At 35.3% G+C, this 20,792-nt stretch overlaps 1 protein-coding gene across 1 annotated transcript in view; it reads right to left on the bottom strand.

Moving 5' to 3' along the window:
• LOC127725931 (mucin-4-like) overlaps positions 1-20,792 on the bottom strand; it is a 95,372-nt gene that overhangs the window by 53,296 nt on the left and 21,284 nt on the right. Inside the window, exons 3-18 of the mRNA XM_052233236.1 lie at positions 20,751-20,764; positions 20,616-20,629; positions 17,970-20,116; positions 12,570-13,703; positions 11,945-12,029; positions 11,625-11,827; positions 11,463-11,476; positions 11,193-11,206; positions 10,437-10,801; positions 8,651-9,518; positions 7,073-7,194; positions 5,492-5,797; positions 4,541-4,748; positions 3,044-3,294; positions 1,537-1,750; positions 70-321 (exon numbers count right to left, since the gene is read on the bottom strand). Of these exons, the coding sequence (XP_052089196.1) occupies positions 70-321; positions 1,537-1,750; positions 3,044-3,294; positions 4,541-4,748; positions 5,492-5,797; positions 7,073-7,194; positions 8,651-9,518; positions 10,437-10,801; positions 11,193-11,206; positions 11,463-11,476; positions 11,625-11,827; positions 11,945-12,029; positions 12,570-13,703; positions 17,970-20,116; positions 20,616-20,629; positions 20,751-20,764 (6,211 nt within the window). The remainder of the gene's footprint in view (positions 1-69; positions 322-1,536; positions 1,751-3,043; positions 3,295-4,540; positions 4,749-5,491; positions 5,798-7,072; positions 7,195-8,650; positions 9,519-10,436; positions 10,802-11,192; positions 11,207-11,462; positions 11,477-11,624; positions 11,828-11,944; positions 12,030-12,569; positions 13,704-17,969; positions 20,117-20,615; positions 20,630-20,750; positions 20,765-20,792) is intronic.

Raw genomic sequence — 20,792 nt, 5'->3', positions numbered from 1 at the left:
GGTTACCAAAACAAAAAAATAATAATTTCATACTGGTGTTTTTAAACATAACCAGGGTTTATAACTTACTTTCCAAATCACTGGCCAATTCTACTTGCATAGAGGCATTTCCGTCTTCTTTTGCAGCAAATCCACTAAATATAGTAGCATTTATTTTCTTCAGTTCAGTTCCATTCTTTGAGGTTGCTAAATCTGTTCTAGCTTGAACTTCGAAAGTTACATTTTCATTTTCAATTTTCATCATTGTGTATTCACCCCAGCCGTTAAATGTGTATTGAAATCCATCCAATGTGTCAACATGAGGATCCCCAAAAGTAAAGACTGAAAATATAAACAAAATTTACTAATTCAAGTCATATGAAACGAGTTTCTTGTAATTATAACATGAAGAAAATTATTGAACCAATATAGGCATGCATATATACTAAACTAAGTCCTTTATGCATATTAGATAGCATTTTTTTAAGAATCAATAATCTATAATAAGCATATTATATTTCATTCAGTGATTGTTGATCGACAACGTTTGCTACTAATTAACTCTCAGGTTTTGAGGATAAAGTTTTCCATTATTGACCTTGATAAACAATCAACACAGAATCATGCAACATGTGAAAAATAAAAGATGATAGCATGAACAGAGTGTTCTTTAATTGTTAATTTTTATATTTGTCGTGCGTTAACATTTAATTAAACTTTGTCATAACAGTTGTTTGATTATTTGCTGAATTAAGATGTTTTCTTTCAGGATCGATTCATTCTATCTTTCTAGCTTCCAGTATAAAAATAAGGATATGTGGTATGATTCCTTAAGATTTCAAGAAGATAAAGGATTTTTGTTTAAATGAATTCCATATATACACTGTTTTATAGTAAAACTTAGGCATTCAAGTATATAAACTGTAAAACATATTCTATTTTGTTTTAAATTTGAGGTTTCATATATTTTCACTAAAGGTACAGACTCAGGAACAAGGAGCTTGATTCTCAAGTTGCATGCAACTTTTGATCGAATTATAGATTATAGATTTATATAGTTCACTTCCAGTTCCCATCAAAATGGACTTGGTAACATTCATTACTTGCATTTCTAAAATGATCTACAAAAGTAATCATGTTTGTCTTTGTTATGAAATGTTTATACAAAAAAAAGATATTAGACAATTACAGGCAAATTAATCTTTGGATAACAATCATCGCTTATAGAATTTTAAAGTTTTAAATAGTGATACTACATGTACATGAGAAATCAATGTGTAACATTAAACAATAAAAGAAGCATTATTTACAGCAAAACAGAGTATAGCTGTTCGCAGAAAATTTATTTCGCGTTTCATCCCTTCTAGCCCACTTCACGGCGATTAAAGTTCACGATTTCAAATTTTCTTGATGTAGTTGAATAAGGAAAGAAGTTTACATATTCGTGATGATTTCTATTCGTGTTATTTTTCTACTCACGAAAGTCACAAAAATTAGTTGGTTTACAGTAATGTACACCCATCTGGACCTATAAATCTGCAGAATACATGTACTTACATATACCAAATGGTGACCTCCTGTAACAAAATCCCACTGGTCTTACTGTGTAGTACAGATGACAATTATTTGATTTGTAACAACAATTGTTTTTAGGGATAATATTATCACTTTGGTATGTAACAATATCAGTAAAAGGATTCCCTGTGACCATAGTACCAGCATCTGGTCTGTTCCTAAGAAGGAACCCATAGAACTGGTGATAGCAGCAAATCTGAAAAGTAACTTTTGTTATATAGTTTCATTTGTTGGTAAAACTGAAAACTGGATCAAAAATGTCATTGTACTCTATAATTTTGACTTCCAGTAAATGTTGGTTACAGAGGTTTTTACCCCTATTTCAGTCTATTATTAATATTAACTGATTTCTCAGTATTTTGCAGTAGTTTCATTGGTGAGCACCGCGTTGCCTCCCCACCCCATATTTAAAAAAAAAACAACTTAGATGCAAAATTCTGCATTCTGAGAGCTTTGCAGCTGACGTATTTTTATAAATTTAAACTACCTTTCATTACATTAAATCCTCGTCAAATAGTGATAAACACCTCTGTGGTTATTAAAGAAAATGCCTAACTCGATGGTATTTAGTAATAAAATTAAATATTTGTTAATGTAACGATATAATATATATAAAAGTGTTTCATAAATTGTATGTGAGTAGTTCGTATAATATATTTATTTTTAGAAAAACAAGGAGTATAAAGATGCCAATATATTTCTTCTGTTGTTGTTTTTTCAAATTAACATATATATATATACATACATGAAGTACTTGAATTGAAAATGTGAATTTTGAAGAAAAAAAATAATTCCAGGGGTCAAATGAATGTGTTGACCATAAACAATAGCCCTCCTGAGAAGTATCAAGGATAACTTTTCTAATCAGCATGAGATGCAAACTATATTTACAAATCAAATATATGCATGTATCAAAAGGTACACAAAGAAGAAAGGTAGCAAGTACAAATGGTCATGAAATATATGTTACATCATTCTGTTAAGATACATTTTTTCAACTGTTATGAATCCTAAAGTTATTTATCTAAACCAATTGTTTAATCATGACCTCTGGGTCATGAAACACATGTCAGGATATTCTTTTAACAGGCAATTTCATTCTTTGTAATCTAAGTCTTTACAAATTCATAGATAAAAGTTTGATTGTTAAATCAGATGTAAGAAATTATAACATATTATGAAATTGCATGTCGAAGACAAATATTATCTTATTCAAACTCATTATAGGAGTGAAGGAGTAAAATCACTTCTGAGGTCCATTTTTTGTCAAAGAAATGTTGTGAGGGTCTATAAGGGCTAATGTGTTTAACATGGATAAGAGATGATAGAGAATGTAAATGAGACAGCATTTATCATGTTTAAACATCACTTTAAAACATAATAGAAATCAGGTGTATGTGATCAAATTCCAAACATCACAGGAAAACATATGTCTTCATCTACATAGATGCACTGATGCATATTAAAGCAGATATAAATATATACTTACACGACTGGTACCGAATCTGTAGTTGGCAAAACACACAGCACCGTTTTGATACGAAAGGAAATAAAATCTTCCATCAAAAACCAGCATTCTCTGATTGCACGGACAAATCTGAGATAACCACCATCTCTGATTTCTCAAGCTCCATCTAACTGAATTAACATTCCTACGATACCACCTCACACACTGAGAAGCTGGGTTCTCTTGTATTGGACCCTTTGCATTAAGTGACATAAAAAATACACCATTTACACCTGCAATAGAATTTAAGATTTATGACGCCAGTATACAGTCATGTTACAGTTGAAAAAAAAAATAATTGTTCTATATAGCTTGATCAAACAATTTAAAATTTAATAAGCAAGTCTAAGGCATTCACGTATCTCAACTGATTAAAAACCAACATTGATATGGTCATTATTATAAGTTAACTGTTTACAAAACTTTGAATTGCTCTAAATACTAAGGATTTTCTACCCCAGGAATAGATTACCTTTGCTGAATTGTGGGTCCTCAATGCTCTTCAAATTCGTATGTTATTTGGCCTTTTTAATTTCTTTTTTTAAATGTTACTGATGAGTCTTTTGTAGACAAAACGTGCGTCTGCCATACAAAATTGTATTTCTGGTATCAATGATGAGTTTAATTATTTTAATAAAAGGAGGTTTGTGGTATTACGCACACCAACAGAAGGTTAATCGGTACAATTGATGTCTTGATTTGTCATCTTAAGACATACACTATTTTGTTTATGTCGTATGCCATTTTAAATTATTAAATTCCTATTTGATTTGGCCTTTGAACTGTCTTGATTCTAGAGTCACAGATGAGTCTTATTGTGTTATTTATTTGTGCGTTTCTCTTGTGATGAGTTTTCTTGCGTGTGTTGTGCTGTGTTTCTGTCACGTGGTGTTGTCATTTTGACGATATTTTTCAGCTTTGCCATAGGAGCGGGAGGTTTGGCTAGCCATGGGACCAGGTTCAACCCACCATTCGTTCTTAAAATGTCCTGTACCAAGTCAGGAATATGGCAGTTGTTACGAAATAGTTCGTTTCTATGTATGTTGGTGTTCGTTTTTGTTGCACTTCAGTTTTCCTCTTAAAGTTGATGTGTTTCCCTCGGTTTAGTTTGTAATCCGGATTTGTTTTCTCGCAATCGATTTATGACTTTTGAACACCGATATACTACTGTTGCCTTTATTTCTTATGTAGACAAAATGCCAGTTTGGCGTACAAAATTAGAAGCCCGGTATCTTTCGATGAGTTTTTTTGAAAACTTTGAGAAACTGTTGTTTCAAACCACTGAGGCTCACATATATACATATACCTTTTAACCAAATTGTTTGGAACGGATGAATTTGTTCAGAAAACCAAGAATTATTGTTAATAAAGGTAAGAATATTCTATATACATTCTTTGTGTTTTTAAATACAAGTGTTGAATGTGACAGTTTTCCTGTGGTAGTCGAGTTAATAATTTAAATTTTCACTATATACCCACCATCAAATGTGTTCCCTCTAAATTCACTAACTTTAAAAGCACTTTGTGTGAAGGAGTATATACTTGATGACGATCCACCTAATCCTGAATATCCTATAGAGCATTGTCTGCCACCAGGTGGAAGCAGTATATTTACATCCTTAAACAAGGAGTAAGCATAGGTCTTTGCACCATTTGTTGCCAAAATAAATTGAAATGTTACAGTGTTCTAAAAAGAGAAAAAGGAAATAAATGTATATGCAACTTCACTTAAACACGTATTTCCCTTAACTGATCTTAAAGATATTATAAGCATTCTGGGGGTAAAAATGCAAACAAAGTATTATTTATCATTTTAACTTGTAATAAAACAAACTTGGCAACAATTTCCATAATCTACATCAGGACCTAATACTAAATGTTATAATGACTATAAAATTTCTCTTTTCTCCTTGGCTAAAAGCAAAGGGAATATTGCTTGATAAAACATTATATTCACTACGGGAAAAATCATGAGAGGTTAATATAAGATTTGGAACAGCTCACATGAACCTAAATAGATATGTTCCTAGGCAACGTCTATAATGAAGGTTTATGACTTCATGCAAGTTCGCCTTTTTCTTCTTCTTCTTTTTTCAGTGTTTATTTTTTTAGTGAATTTATCGAATTTTTCAACTTATTAAAATAAACAACTGCTAAAGCAGATAAAATATTTAGTATAAAAACAAGGAGTCATTAAACATCTTAAACAAATACTAGAAAATTGGAGATGGATTAAAAAAATTATATAATAAAACAATTGTCCACATTTGATATCAGCATGATCAGTTAATACAATGATTTATCAACCAAAGATATATGATATTCACCCATGGTTGTTGGCCTCAGTGAATATCATGTCTCTGTGTTTCATAAATCATTGTACCAATCTCATCAAAAGTCAATAATTGTATATACAATCTTACTACTTACAATATCACCATATAGCCTTGCATTCTCCCATGTCGCAACATACACACAAGATGCTGAAAAGTCACTTGTTTGAGAGTAATAATTGACATTAGAAGAAACTTTATTCAAAACTGAATCAATCAGAGTTCGATTTCCAAAATCATCATCGTCACTATAGAGATGATAATACATCTTCTCAGTTGATCTAGATACAACTAAATCTGTCCATAATGCAGCTATTATATCGCGATCTGAAACCAAGTTCAATTCTCTTGGAACATAGGAAGTATATCTGCATCCCATGCATGCTAGACCATTTGAAGAAAACTGTGAATGAAAAGTAAAGGTCAATATGAATATGCAGATTGTAACGACATGATAGCAATATGCATTATGACATAGTTAAACTTCATTTTTTATTTCCGTATAGTATTAAAAGATATCAACATAAGCTCTGATAATCTTTTACGAATTTAAAAAAGTGGCAAGGGAAACTCCTAAGTGAGGTACTGATCGAGGGACCTTTTTCGTGACGTAGGGATTGGGTCTTTTTTTTTTGCAGGAATTTAGGATTTACACTTATATAAATTGTTATACTCAGGAATTAGTGTTTTTTTTTTCGGGATTCGAAAAAATATGCTTTATTTTTTCGGGAATTCTGGATTCAGCGTTTATTTTTCTGGGAATTCGAGATGACACCCCCTTCCATCCTATCGTAGGTGGAACAACCTGATTAGCCTAGCTAAGTAAACCTTGAAACAGCTTGTAATAAAAAGAAACAAAAACGCTTTAAATAAAGGCAACAGTAGTATACCGCTGTTCGAAACTCATAAATCGATAGAGATAAAAACAAATCCGGGTTACAAACTAAAACTGAGGGAAACGCATCAAATATAAGAGAAGAACAACGACACAACAAAAACACAAAATTAAAATGTAACACACACAGAAGCGAACTATAATATAACAATGGCCATTTTCCTGACTTGGTACAGGACATTTTAAGAAAAAAATGGTGGGTTGAACCTAGTTTTGTGGCATGCCAAACCTCCCGCTTTTATGGCAACGTCAAACACAACACAAAAACGTCAACATCCCATGACAGGACCACAATACAAATAAATGGGAGAACATATAAGACAAAGAAACACACGAATAATAGCTAACAAAAGGTACTAGGCTTAAAATTCAATACGCCAGACGTGCGTCTCGTCCACACAAGACCAACCAGTGACGCTCAGATGAAAAAAGTCTGAAAGCCAAAACTAGTACAAAGCTAAAGAGCACCGAGGACCAAAACTTCCAAAAAGTTGCGCCTAACACGGCAATGGTTTTCTGCCTGGGACAAGAACATCCTTATTATTTAGAATAATTTATAATTTTGCAAACAGTAAATTTTATAAAATGACTATATAATAGATATACATGATAAAACCGAAGTGGGGACTACCTACAGAATAAAAAGCGGATACATTACACAAAACAACTTAATCCAACACATAAAAATACACAGCCGAGTTAGCCAAAGCCTCAACGCACAAAGTGATCTGAACGAAAACAAAGTTTGTTAAACTGCAAATGACAAGAAATGTATACACTTACTGTCAAGTAGTTGTAACTGTCACCCAAGAAAGGAATTGATGTGAAACATCTAAGATTATTAGTTGACACGTCATCTCCGTAAAGTCTTGAATCAGCAGTTGGTTCTCCGAATGCCATAAATTCTAGAATAGTGTTATACATGTTTGTTTAACATCACTAAACTATAAATTACCATATAACTAATGACTTTTAAGATTTATTGATTGATTGATGACTTTGACAAATATAACATGAGTATTGAAGATGATAACAAGGTACATGTCAATTAAGTATGTATATATATAACGTGCTTTGTACTAGAAAGAAAAACTGAGGTATAAACAAGCAAGTTAATAGTTCACAGGACGACATACTAAGCAACACGGACGCATTATTCTGACTTCGATACATCTTGATTTTTAATGCCGCCTGAGTATAAAGTCTTTGGTTTGACCGAGTCGTTGATCAAAACCAACTTCACCCTGCATTTGGGGACAATAAAAACATGTCAGGTAAAAACTTATGATGATTTGCCGTTTTTATTTTTATGTCGAATTATTCAAAAATTAAGGTTTTTCTACCTCCAGGGATTAATTGCCTCAGCCAGATTTGGTACAATTTTTTTGAGTTTTTTTTCTATGCTCTTTAACTTCGTATTTGATTTGACCTTGTAACTGTTTGAATCTAGCGCCACTGATGTGTCTTTTGTAGAAGAAACGCCATACGTCATTATGAGCCTGGTATCACTGATGAGTTTTTGAAACAACTCAGTTTTTACCACTGCTGGTGAACGTTTTGTCTCCGAGAGTATCACCAGTCCTGTGTTTACATGAAATATCACTGATACGACCACTGTCTTGAAATTTACTTGCTGTTTAAAAAAACAGAATTGTCCAAAACACTAAGGTTTTCTAAGCTTATGCTTAGATGGGTTATGCTTAGACGGGCTAAGCCATATTTGGAAAAATTGTGAGGGAGTTTTTAATTTTCAAGGCTCTTCAACTTTGATTTGGCATTTCAAATATTTCGATTCGCGCAACACTTATGAGTCTTCAGTAGATGAAACGCGCTTATATACGTTTGTCATACTAAAAAGTATAACAAAATCCTATAACTGCAATGTAAATTCAAAAAAAGGAAATTCATAAAAACTGACAAAATCAAAATCCGCTTCGCGTCGGGAAAAAGTTTGTGTCTCGGGGGAAATTATAAGTCTGATATCTTCAATTATGTTTTGTTCATACACCAAATATGGAAGTACTGTAACGTAATTGGCCGAATATCCGTTGTGTATGTTACTGATGACCAATCACAATGTTTTGAACTCTTTTTTTATAATTATTACAAAGAGTGCAATTGTTTCTGAAACTGTGAATGAAGAATTATTTTTCTTCCCCTTAATAAGATAATACAAAGTGCAGTTGTATCTATGTTGAAAAGGTTTCTTAAATCTTACAACAGATGTGTTTATTTATAACCGAGTTTCGTATTTCGATCAAACCAAAAAAATCCACACCTGTCACATTTTATCTACTTTTTTCCTAACAAACTGGCATATGTGTCCATGATAAAATTTAAGAAAAAAAAACAATATCATACCTGAGGCACGTGCTCCAGCTGATGTTGTCTGTACTGTGGTTGTTGTTTGTGTAGAAGTTGGTGTTGGCAATGATGTTGTTACTGGCTGGGTTGTGAGATATAATGTTGTTGTCTCAATTGTTGTTTCGAAAGTCATTGAGGCTGTTGTAGTTTCTGATGTTGTTGTAGGTGTTGTTGATTCTAATTTTGTTGACTCAGTTGAAGTTTCTAATGTAGTTGCTTCAGTTGTTGTTTCTAATGTAGTTGCACCTGTTGTAGTTTTTAATGTCGTTGCATCTGTCGTAGTTTCCAAGGAAATTGCCTCTGTGGTAGTTTCTAATGTTGTTGTCCCAGTTGTAGTTTCTAATGTTTTTGCATCAGTTGTACTTTCTAATGTTGTTGCCTCTGTTGTAGTTTCTAATGTTGGTGCATCTGTTGTAGTTTCTAAGGTTGTTGCTTCTGTTGTAGTTTCTAATGTTGTTGCATCAGTTGTAGTTTCTACGGTAATTGCCTCTGTAGTAGTTTCTAAGGTTGTTGCATCAGTTGTAAGTTCTAATGTAGTTGCCTCTGTAGTAGTTTCTAATGGAGTTGCCTCTGTAGTAGTTTCTAAGATTGTTGCATCAGTTGTAGTTTGTAATGTAGTTGCTTCTGTAGTAGTTTCTAAGGTTGATCCATCAGTAGTAGTTTGTAATGTAGTTGCCTCTGTAGAAGTTTCTAAGGTTGTTGCATCAGTTGTAGTTTCTAATGTAGTTGCATCAGTTGTAGTTTCTAATGTAGTTGCCTCTGTAGTAGTTTCGAATGTTGTTGCATCAGTTGTAGTTTCTAATGTAGTTGCCTCTGTAGTAGTTTCTAATATTGTTGCCTCTGTAGTAGTTTCTAATGTAGTTTCCTCTGTAGTAGTTTCTAAGGTTGTTGCATGAGTTGTAGTTTCTGATATAGTTTCCTCTGTAGTAGTTTCTAATGTAATTTCCTGTGTAGTAGTTTCTAATGTTGTTGCTTCTGTAGTAGTTTCTAATGTAGTTGCCTCTGTAGTAGTTTCTAATGTAGTTGCCTCTGTAGTAGTTTCTAATGTTGTTGCCTCTGTAGTAGTTTCTAAGGTTGCTGGCTCTGTGGTAGTTTCTATGGTTGTTGCATCAGTCGTAGTTTCTAATGTAGTTGCCTCAGTAGTAGTTTCTAAGGTTGTTGCATCAGTTGTAGTTTCTACTGTAGTAGCCGCTGTAGTAGTTTGTAATGTTGTTTCCTCTGTGGTAGTTTCTAAGGTTGTTGCATTAGTTGTAGTTTCTAAAGTACTTGCCTCTGTGGTAGTTTTTAATATTGTTGCCTCTGTAGTAGTTTCTAATGTAATTTCCTGTGTAGTAGTTTCTAATGTTGTTGCCTCTGTAGTAGTTTCTAAGGTTGTTGCATCTGTAGTAGTTTCTAAGGTTGTTGGCTCTGTGGTAGTTTCTAAGGTTGTTGCATCAGTTGTAGGTTCTAATGTAGTTGCCTCTGTAGTAGTTTCTAATGTTGTTGCCTCTGTAGTAGTTTTGAATGTAGTTGCCTCTGTAGTAGTTTCTAATGTAGTTGCCTCTGTAGTAGTTTCTAATGTTGTTGCCTCTGTAGTAGTTTCTAATGTTGTTGCCTCTGTGGTAGTTTCTAAGGTTGTTGCATCAGTTGTAGTTTGTAATGTAGTTGCCTCTGTAGTAGTTTGTAATGTTGTTGCCTCTGTGGTAGTTTCTAAGGTAGTTGCATCAGTTGTAGTTTGTAATGTAGTTGCCTCTGAAGTAGTTTCTAAGGTTGTTGCATCAGTTGTAGGTTCTAATGTAGTGACCTCTGTAGTAGTTTCTAATGTAGTTGCCTCTGTAGTAGTTTCTAATGTAGTTGCCTCTGTAGTAGTTTCTAATGTAGTTGCCTCTGTAGTAGTTTGTAATGTTGTTGCCTCTGTAGTAGTTTCTAATGTAGTTGCCTCTGTAGTAGTTTCTATGGTTGTTGCATCAGTTGTAGTTTCTAATGTAGTTGCCTCTGTAGTAGTTTCTATGGTTGTTGCATCAGTTGTAGTTTCTGAAGTACTTGCCTCTGTGGTAGTTTCTAATGTTGTGGCCTCTGTGGTAGTTTCTAAGGTTGTTGCATCAGTTGTAGTTTCTAATGTAGATGCCTCTGTAGTTGTTTCTAAGGTTGTTGCATCAGTTGTAGGTTCTAATGTAGTTGCCTCTGTAGTTGTTTGTAATGTTGTTGCCTCTGTAGTAGTTTCTAAGGCAGTTGCATCAGTTGTAGTTTGTAATGTAGTTGCCTCTGTAGTAGTTTCTAATGTTGTTGCCTCTGTAGTAGTTTCTAATGTTGTTGCCTCTGTAGTAGTTTCTAATGTTGTTGCCTCAGTAGTAGTTTTTAAGGTTGTTTCATCAGTTGTAGTTTCTAATGTGGTTGCCTCTGTAGTAGTTTCTAATGTTGTTGCCTCTGTGGTAGTTTCTAAGGTTGTTGCATCAGTTGTAGTTTCTAATGTAGTTGCCTCAGTAGTAGTTTCTAAGGTTGTTGCATCAGTTGTAGTTTCTAATGTAGATGCCTCTGTAGTAGTTTGTAATGTTGTTGCCCTTGTAGTAGTTTCTAAGGTAGTTGCATCAGTTGTAGTTTGTAATGTAGTTGCCTCTGTAGTAGTTTCTAATGTTGTTGCATCAGTTGTAGTTTCTAATGTTGTTGCCTCTGTGGTAGTTTCTAAAGTTGTTGCATCAGTTGTAGGTTCTAATGTAGTTGCCTCTGTAGTAGTTGCTAATGTTGTTGCCTCCGTGGTAGTTTCTAATGTAGGTGCCTCTGTAGTAGTTTCAAATGTAGTTGCCTCTGTAGTAGTTTCTAATGTTGTTGCCTCTGTGGTAGTTTCTAAGGTTGTTATATCAGTTGTAGGTTCTAATGTAGTTGCCTCTGTAGTAGTTTGTAATGTTGTTGCCTCTGTAGTAGTTTCTAATGTTGTTGCATCAGTTGTAGTTTCTAATGTAGTTGCCTCTGTAGTAGTTTCTAAGGTTGTTGCATCAGTTGTAGTTTCTAATGTAGTTTTCTCTGTGGTAGTTTCTAGTATTGTTGCCTCTGTAGTAGTTTCTAATGTAATTTCCTGTGTAGTAGTTTCTAATGTTGTTGCCTCTGTAGTAGTTTCTAAGGTTGTTGCATCTGTTGTAGTTTCTAAGGTTGTTGGCTCTGTGGTAGTTTCTAAGGTTGTTGCATCAGTTGTAGGTTCTAATGTAGTTGCCTCTGTAGTAGTTTCTATGGTTGTTGCATCAGTTGTAGTTTCTAATGTAGTTGCCTCTGTAGTAGTTTCTATGGTTGTTGCATCAGTTGTAGTTTCTGAAGTACTTGCCTCTGTGGTAGTTTCTAATGTTGTGGCCTCTGTGGTAGTTTCTAAGGTTGTTGCATCAGTTGTAGTTTCTAATGTAGATGCCTCTGTAGTTGTTTCTAAGGTTGTTGCATCAGTTGTAGGTTCTAATGTAGTTGCCTCTGTAGTTGTTTGTAATGTTGTTGCCTCTGTAGTAGTTTCTAAGGCAGTTGCATCAGTTGTAGTTTGTAATGTAGTTGCCTCTGTAGTAGTTTCTAATGTTGTTGCCTCTGTAGTAGTTTCTAATGTTGTTGCCTCTGTAGTAGTTTCTAATGTTGTTGCCTCAGTAGTAGTTTTTAAGGTTGTTTCATCAGTTGTAGTTTCTAATGTGGTTGCCTCTGTAGTAGTTTCTAATGTTGTTGCCTCTGTGGTAGTTTCTAAGGTTGTTGCATCAGTTGTAGTTTCTAATGTAGTTGCCTCAGTAGTAGTTTCTAAGGTTGTTGCATCAGTTGTAGTTTCTAATGTAGATGCCTCTGTAGTAGTTTGTAATGTTGTTGCCCTTGTAGTAGTTTCTAAGGTAGTTGCATCAGTTGTAGTTTGTAATGTAGTTGCCTCTGTAGTAGTTTCTAATGTTGTTGCATCAGTTGTAGTTTCTAATGTTGTTGCATCAGTTGTAGGTTCTAATGTAGTTTCCTCTGTAGTAGTTGCTAATGTTGTTGCCTCCGTGGTAGTTTCTAATGTAGGTGCATCAGTTGTAGTTTCTAATGTAGTTGCCTCTGTAGTAGTTTCTAAGGTTGTTGCATCAGTTGTAGTTTCTAATGTAGTTTTCTCTGTGGTAGTTTCTAGTATTGTTGCCTCTGTAGTAGTTTCTAATGTAATTTCCTGTGTAGTAGTTTCTAATGTTGTTGCCTCTGTAGTAGTTTCTAAGGTTGTTGCATCTGTAGTAGTTTCTAAGGTTGTTGGCTCTGTGGTAGTTTCTAAGGTTGTTGCATCAGTTGTAGGTTCTAATGTAGTTGCCTCTGTAGTAGTTTCTAATGTTGTTGCCTCTGTAGTAGTTTTGAATGTAGTTGCCTCTGTAGTAGTTTCTAATGTAGTTGCCTCTGTAGTAGTTTGTAATGTTGTTGCCTCTGTAGTAGTTTCTAATGTAGTTGCCTCTGTAGTAGTTTCTAATGTAGTTGCCTCTGTAGTAGTTTCTAATGTTGTTGCCTCTGTAGTAGTTTCTAATGTTGTTGCCTCTGTGGTAGTTTCTAAGGTTGTTGCATCAGTTGTAGTTTGTAATGTAGTTGCCTCTGTAGTAGTTTGTAATGTTGTTGCCTCTGTGGTAGTTTCTAAGGTAGTTGCATCAGTTGTAGTTTGTAATGTAGTTGCCTCTGTAGTAGTTTCTAAGGTTGTTGCATCAGTTGTAGGTTCTAATGTAGTTGCATCTGTAGTAGTTTCTAATGTAGTTGCCTCTGTAGTAGTTTCTAATGTAGTTGCCTCTGTAGTAGTTTCTAATGTAGTTGCCTCTGTAGTAGTTTGTAATGTTGTTGCCTCTGTAGTAGTTTGTAATGTAGTTGCCTCTGTAGTAGTTTCTAATGTAGTTGCCTCTGTAGTAGTTTCTAATGTAGTTGCCTCTGTAGTAGTTTCTAATGTTGTTGCCTCTGTAGTAGTTTCTAAGGTTGTTGCCTCTGTAGTAGTTTCTAAGGTTGTTGCCTCTGTAGTAGTTTCTAATGTTGTTGCATCAGTTGTAGGTTCTAATGTAGTTGCCTCTGTAGTAGTTTCTAATGTTGTTGCCTCTGTAGTAGTTTCTAAGGTTGTTGCCTCTGTAGTAGTTTCTAATGTTGTTGCATCAGTTGTAGGTTCTAATGTAGTTGCCTCTGTAGTAGTTTCTAAGGTTGTTGCATCAGTTGTAGGTTCTAATGTTGTTGCATCAGTTGTAGGTTCTAATGTTGTTGCCTCTGTAGTAGTTTCTAATGTTGTTGCCTCTGTAGTAGTTTCTAAGGTTGTTGCCTCTGTAGTAGTTTGTAATGTTGTTGCATCAGTTGTAGGTTCTAATGTAGTTGCCTCTGTAGTAGTTTCTAAGGTTGTTGCATCAGTTGTAGTTTCTAATGTAGTTGCCTCTGTAGTAGTTTCTATGGTTGTTGGATCAGTTGTAGTTTCTAATGTAGTTGCCTCTGTAGTAGTTTCTAATGTTGTTGCCTCTGTAGTAGTTTCTATGGTTGTTGCATCAGTTGTAGGTTCTAATGTTGTTGCCTCTGTAGTAGTTTCTAAGGTTGTTGCATCAGTTGTAGTTTCTAATGTTGTTGCCTCTGTAGTAGTTTCTATGGTTGTTGCATCAGTTGTAGTTTCTAATGTAGTTGCCTCTGTAGTAGTTTCTATGGTTGTTGCATCAGTTGTAGTTTCTAATGTAGTTGCCTCTGTAGTAGTTTCTAATGTTGTTGCCTCTGTAGTAGTTTCTATGGTTGTTGCATCAGTTGTAGGTTCTAATGTTGTTGCCTCTGTAGTAGTTTCTATGGTTGTTGCATCAGTTGTAGTTTCTAATGTAGTTGCCTCTGTAGTAGTTTCTAATGTTGTTGCCTCTGTAGTAGTTTCTATGGTTGTTGCATCAGTTGTAGGTTCTAATGTTGTTGCCTCTGTAGTAGTTTCTATGGTTGTTGCATCAGTTGTAGTTTCTAATGTAGTTGCCTCTGTAGTAGTTTCTAATGTTGTTGCCTCTGTAGTAGTTTCTATGGTTGTTGCATCAGTTGTAGGTTCTAATGTTGTTGCCTCTGTAGTAGTTTCTATGGTTGTTGCATCAGTTGTAGTTTCTAATGTAGTTGCCTCTGTAGTAGTTTCTAATGTTGTTGCCTCTGTAGTAGTTTCTATGGTTGTTGTATCAGTTGTAGGTTCTAATGTTGTTGCCTCTGTAGTAGTTTCTAAGGTTGTTGCATCAGTTGTAGTTTCTAATGTAGTTGCCTCTGTAGTAGTTTCTATGGTTGTTGCATCAGTTGTAGTTTCTAATGTAGTTGCCTCTGTAGTAGTTTCTATGGTTGTTGCATCAGTTGTAGTTTCTAATGTAGTTGCCTCTGTGGTAGTTTCTAATGTTGTTGCCTCTTTAGTAGTTTCTATGGTTGTTGCATCAGTTGTAGGTTCTAATGTTGTTGCCTCTGTAGTAGTTTCTATGGTTGTTGCATCAGTTGTAGTTTCTAATGTAGTTGCCTCTGTAGTAGTTTCTAATGTTGTTGCCTCTGTAGTAGTTTCTATGGTTGTTGCATCAGTTGTAGGTTCTAATGTAGTTGCCTCTGTAGTAGTTTCTATGGTTGTTGCATCAGTTGTAGTTTCTAATGTAGTTGCCTCTGTAGTAGTTTCTAATGTTGTTGCCTCTGTAGTAGTTTCTATGGTTGTTGCATCAGTTGTAGGTTCTAATGTTGTTGCCTCTGTAGTAGTTTCTATGGTTGTTGCATCAGTTGTAGTTTCTAATGTAGTTGCCTCTGTAGTAGTTTCTATGGTTGTTGCATCAGTTGTAGTTTCTAATGTAGTTGCCTCTGTAGTAGTTTCTAAGGTTGTTGCATCAGTTGTAGGTTCTAATGTAGTTGCCTCTGTAGTAGTTTCTAATGTTGTTGCCTCTGTAGTAGTTTGTAATGTAGTTGCCTTTGTAGTAGTTTGTAATGTAGTTGCCTCTGTAGTAGTTTCTAATGTTGTTGCATCAGTTGTAGTTTCTAATGTAGTTGCCTCTGTAGTAGTTTCTAAGGTTGTTGCATCAGTTGAAGTTTCTAATGTAGTTGCCTCTGTAGTAGTTTCTAAGGTTGTTGCATCAGTTGTAGTTTCTAATGTAGTTGCCTCTGTAGTAGTTTCTAAGGTTGTTGCATCAGTTGTAGTTTCTGATATAGTTTCCTCTGTAGTAGTTTCTAATGTAATTTCCTGTGTAGTAGTTTCTAATGTTGTTGCTTCTGTAGTAGTTTCTAATGTAGTTGCCTCTGTAGTAGTTTCTAATGTAGTTGCCTCTGTAGTAGTTTCTAAGGTTGTTGCATCAGTTGTAGTTTCTAATGTAGTTTTCTCTGTGGTAGTTTCTAATATTGTTGCCTCTGTAGTAGTTTCTAATGTAATTTCCTGTGTAGTAGTTTCTAATGTTGTTGCCTCTGTAGTAGTTTCTAAGGTTGTTGCATCTGTAGTAGTTTCTAATGTTGTTGCCTCTGTAGTAGTTTCTAAGGTTGTTGCATCAGTTGTAGTTTCTAATGTAGTTGCCTCTGTAGTAGTTTCTATGGTTGTTGCATCAGTTGTAGTTTCTAATGTAGTTGCCTCTGTAGTAGTTTCTATGGTTGTTGCATCAGTTGTAGGTTCTAATGTTGTTGCTTCTGTAGTAGTTTCTAATGTTGTTGCCTCTGTAGTAGTTTCTAAGGTTGTTGCATCAGTTGTAGGTTCTAATGTTGTTGCCTCTGTAGTAGTTTCTAATGTTGTTGCCTCTGTGGTAGTTTCTAAGGTTGTTGCATCAGTTGTAGTTTCTAATGTAGTTGCCTCTGTAGTAGTTTGTAATGTTGTTGCCTCTGTGGTAGTTTCTAAGGTAGTTGCATCAGTTGTAGTTTGTAATGTAGTTGCCTCTGTAGTAGTTTCTAAGGTTGTTGCATCAGTAGTAGTTTCTAATGTAGTTGCCTCTGTAGTAGTTTCTAATGTTGTTGCCTCTGTGGTAGTTTTTAAGGTTGTTGCATCAGTTGTAGGTTCTAATGTTGTTGCCTCTGTAGTAGTTTGTAATGTAGTTGCCTCTGTAGTAGTTTCTAATGTTGTTGCATCTGTAGTAGTTTCTAAGGTTGTTGGCTCTGTGGTAGTTTCTAATGTAGTTGCATCAGTTGTAGGTTCTAATGTAGATACCTCTGTAGTAGTTTCTAAGGTTGTTGCATCAGTTGTAGTTTGTAATGTAGTTGCCTCTGTAGTAGGTTCTAATGTAGTTGCCTCTGTAGTAGTTGCTAATGTTGTTGCCTCCCTGGTAGTTTCTAATGTAGTTGCCTCTGTAGTAGTTTCTAATGTTGATGCCTCTGTAGTAGTTTCTAAGGTTGTTGCATCAGTTGTAGGTTCTAATGTAGTTGCCTCTGTAGTAGTTGCTAATGTTGTTGCCTCCGTGGTAGTTTCTAATGTAGTTGCCTCTGTAGTAGTTTCTAATGTTGATGCCTCTGTAGTAGTTTCTAAGGTTGTTGCATCAGTTGTAGGTTCTAATGTAGTAGCCTCTGTAGTTGTTTCTAAGGTTGTTGCATCAGTTGTAGTTTGTAATGTAGTTGGCTCTGTAGTAGTTTCTAAGGTTGTTGCATCAGTTGTAGGTTCTAATGTAGTTGCCTCTGTAGTAGTTTGTAATGTTGTTGCCTCTGTGGTAGTTTCTAATGTAGTTGCATCAGTTGTAGTTTGTAATGTAGTTGCCTCTGTAGTAGTTTCTATGGTTGTTGCATCAGTTGTAGTTTCTAATGTAGTTGCCTCTGTAGTAGTTTGTAATGTAGTTGCCTCTGTAGTAGTTTCTAAGGTTGTTGCATCAGTTGTAGGTTCTAATGTAGTTGCCTCTGTAGTAGTTTCTATGGTTGTTGCATCAGTTGTAGTTTCTAATGTAGTTGCCTCTGTAGTAGTTTCTATGGTTGTTGCATCAGTTTTAGGTTCTAATGTAGTTGCCTCTGTAGTAGTTTCTAAGGTTGTTGCATCAGTTTTAGGTTCTAATGTAGTTGCCTCTGTAGTAGTTTCTATGGTTGTTGCATCAGTTGTAGTTTCTAATGTAGTTGCCTCTGTAGTAGTTTCTAATGTTGTTGCCTCTGTAGTAGTTTCTAATGTATTTGCCTCTGTAGTAGTTTCTAATGTTGTTGCCTCTGTGGTAGTTTCTAAGGTTGTTGCATCAGTTGTAGTTTCTAATGTTGTTGCCTCTGTAGTAGTTTCTAAGGTTGCTGGCTCTGTGGTAGTTTCTAAGGTTGTTGCATCAGTTGTAGTTTCTAATGTAGTTGCCTCAGTAGTAGTTTCTAAGGTTGTTGCATCAGTTGTAGTTTCTACTGTAGATGCCTCTGTAGTAGTTTGTAATGTTGTTGCCTCTGTGGTAGTTTCTAAGGTTGTTGCATCAGTTGTAGTTTCTAATGTAGATACCTCTGTAGTAGTTTCTAAGGTTGTTGCCTCTGTAGTAGTTTCTAATATAGTTGCCTCTGTAGTAGTTTCTAATGTCGAGGCCTCTGTAGTAGTTTCTAAGGTTGTTGCATCAGTTGTAGTTTCTAATGTACTTGCCTCTGTAGTAATTTGTAATGTTGTTGCCTCTGTGGTAGTTTCTAAGGTTGTTGCATCAGTTGTAGTTTCTAATGTAGATGCCTCTGTAGTAGTTTGTAATGTTGTTGCCTCTGTAGTAGTTTCTAAGGTAGTTGCATCAGTTGTAGTTTGTAATGTAGTTGCCTCTGTAGTAGTTTCTAATGTTGTTGCCTCTGTAGTAGTTTCTAATGTTGTTGCCTCTGTAGTAGTTTCTAATGTTGTTGCCTCTGTAGTAGTTTTTAATGTTGTTGCATCAGTTGTAGTTTCTAATGTGGTTGCCTCTGTAGTAGTTTCTAATGTTGTTGCCTCTGTGGTAGTTTCTAAGGTTGTTGCATCAGTTGTAGTTTCTAATGTAGTTGCCTCAGTAGTAGTTTCTAAGGTTGTTGCATCAGTTGTAGGTTCTAATGTAGTTGCCTCTGTAGTAGTTTGTAATGTTGTTGCCCTTGTAGTAGTTTCTAAGGTAGTTGCATCAGTTGTAGTTTGTAATGTAGTTGCCTCTGTAGTGGTTTCTAAGGTTGTTGCATCAGTTGTAGGTTCTAATGTAGTTGCCTCTGTAGTAGTTTCTAATGTTGTTGCCTCCGTGGTAGTTTCTAATGTAGTTGCCTTTGTAGTAGTTTCAAATGTAGTTGCCTCTGTAGTAGTTTCTAATGTTTTTGCCTCTGTGGTAGTTTCTAAGGTTGTTGCATCAGTTGTAGTTTCTAATGTAGTTGCCTCTGTAGTAGTTTGTAATGTTGTTGCCTCTGTAGTAGTTTCTAATGTTGTTGTTTCAGTTGTAGTTTCTAATGTAGTTGACTCTGTAGTAGTTTCTAAGGTTGTTGCATCAGTTGTAGTTTCTAATGTAGTTTCCTCTGTGGTAGTTTCTAATATTGTTGCCTCTGTAGTAGTTTCTAATGTAATTTCCTGTGTAGTAGTTTCTAATGTTGTTGCCTCTGTAGTAGTTTCTAAGGTTGTTGCATCTGTAGTAGTTTCTAAGGTTGTTGCATCAGTTGTAGGTTCTAATGTAGTTGCCTCTGTAGTAGTTTCTAATGTTGTTGCCTCTGTAGTAGTTTCTAATGTAGTTGCCTCTGTAGTAGTTTCTAATGTTGTTGCCTCTGTAGTAGTTTGTAATGTTGTTGCCTCTGTAGTAGTTTCTAATGTAGTTGCCTCTGTAGTAGTTTCTAATGTAGTTGCCTCTGTTGTAGTTTCTAATGTTGTTGCCTCTGTAGTAGTTTCTAATGTTGTTGCCTCTGTGGTAGTTTCTAAGGTTGTTGGATCAGTTGTAGTTTCTAATGTAGTTGCCTCTGTAGTAGTTTGTAATGTTGTTGCCTCTGTGGTAGTTTCTAAGGTAGTTGCATCAGTTGTAGTTTGTAATGTAGTTGCCTCTGTTGTAGTTTCTACTGTTGTTGCAGCAGTTGTAGTTTCTAATGTAGTTGCCTCTGTAGTAGTTTCTAAGGTTGTTGCATCAGTTGTAGGTTCTAATGTAGTTGCCTCTGTAGTAGTTTCTAATGTTGTTGCCTCTGTAGTAGTTTGTAATGTTGTTGCCTCTGTAGTAGTTTGTAATGTTGTTGCCTCTGTGGTAGTTTCTAAGGTTGTTGCATCAGTTGTAGTTTCTAATGTAGTTGCCTCTGTAGTAGTTTGTAATGTTGTTGCCTCTGTGGTAGTTTCTAAGGTAGTTGCATCAGTTGTAGTTTCTAATGTTTTTGCCTCTGTAGTAGTTTCTATGGTTGTTGCATCAGTTGTAGGTTCTAATGTAGTTGCCTCTGTAGTAGTTTCTAATGTTGTTGCCTCTGTAGTAGTTTGTAATGTTGTTGCCTCTGTAGTAGTTTGTAATGTTGTTGCCTCTGTGGTAGTTTCTAAGGTTGTTGCATCAGTTGTAGTTTCTAATGTAGTTGCCTCTGTAGTAGTTTGTAATGTTGTTGCCTCTGTGGTAGTTTCTAAGGTAGTTGCATCAGTTGTAGTTTCTAATGTTTTTGCCTCTGTGGTAGTTTCTAAGGTTGTTGCATCAGTTGTAGTTTCTAATGTTGATGCCTCTGTAGTAGTTTCTAAGGTTGTTGCATCAGTTGTAGGTTCTAATGTAGTTGCCTCTGTAGTAGTTTGTAATGTTGTAGCCTCTGTAGTAGTTACTAAGGTAGTTGCATCAGTTGAAGTTTGTAATGTAGTTGCCTCTGTAGTAGTTTCTAATGTTGTTGCATCAGTTGTAGTTTCTAATATTGTTGCGTGTGTAGTAGTTTCTAAGGTTGTTGCATCAGTTGTAGTTTCTAATGTAGTCGCCTCTGTAGTCGTTTCTAATGTTATTGCCTCTGTAGTAGTTTCTAATGTAGTTGCCTCTGTAGTAGTTTCTAATGTTGTTGCCTGTGTAGTAGTTTCTAATGTTGTTGCCTCTGTGGTAGTTTCTAAGGTTGTTGCATCAGTTGTAGTTTCTAATGTAGATGCCTTTGTAGTAGTTTCTAAGGTTGTTGCATCAGTTGTAGGTTCTAATGTAGTTGCCTCTGTAGTAGTTTGTAATTTTGTTGCCTCTGTAGTAGTTTCTAAGGTAGTTGCATCAGTTGTAGATTGTAATGTAGTTGGCTCTGTAGTAGTTTCTAAGGTTGTTGCATCAGTTGTAGGTTCTAATGTAGTTGCCTCTGTAGTAGTTTGTAATGTTGTTGCCTCTGTAGTAGTTTCTAAGGTAGTTGCATCAGTTGTAGATTG

The sequence above is a fragment of the Mytilus californianus genome, unplaced genomic scaffold (assembly GCF_021869535.1).
Source record: "Mytilus californianus isolate M0D057914Y unplaced genomic scaffold, xbMytCali1.0.p SCAF_15, whole genome shotgun sequence".
NCBI lineage: Eukaryota > Metazoa > Mollusca > Bivalvia > Mytilida > Mytilidae > Mytilus > Mytilus californianus.
This window is presented reverse-complemented; position numbering and strand designations above follow the sequence as displayed.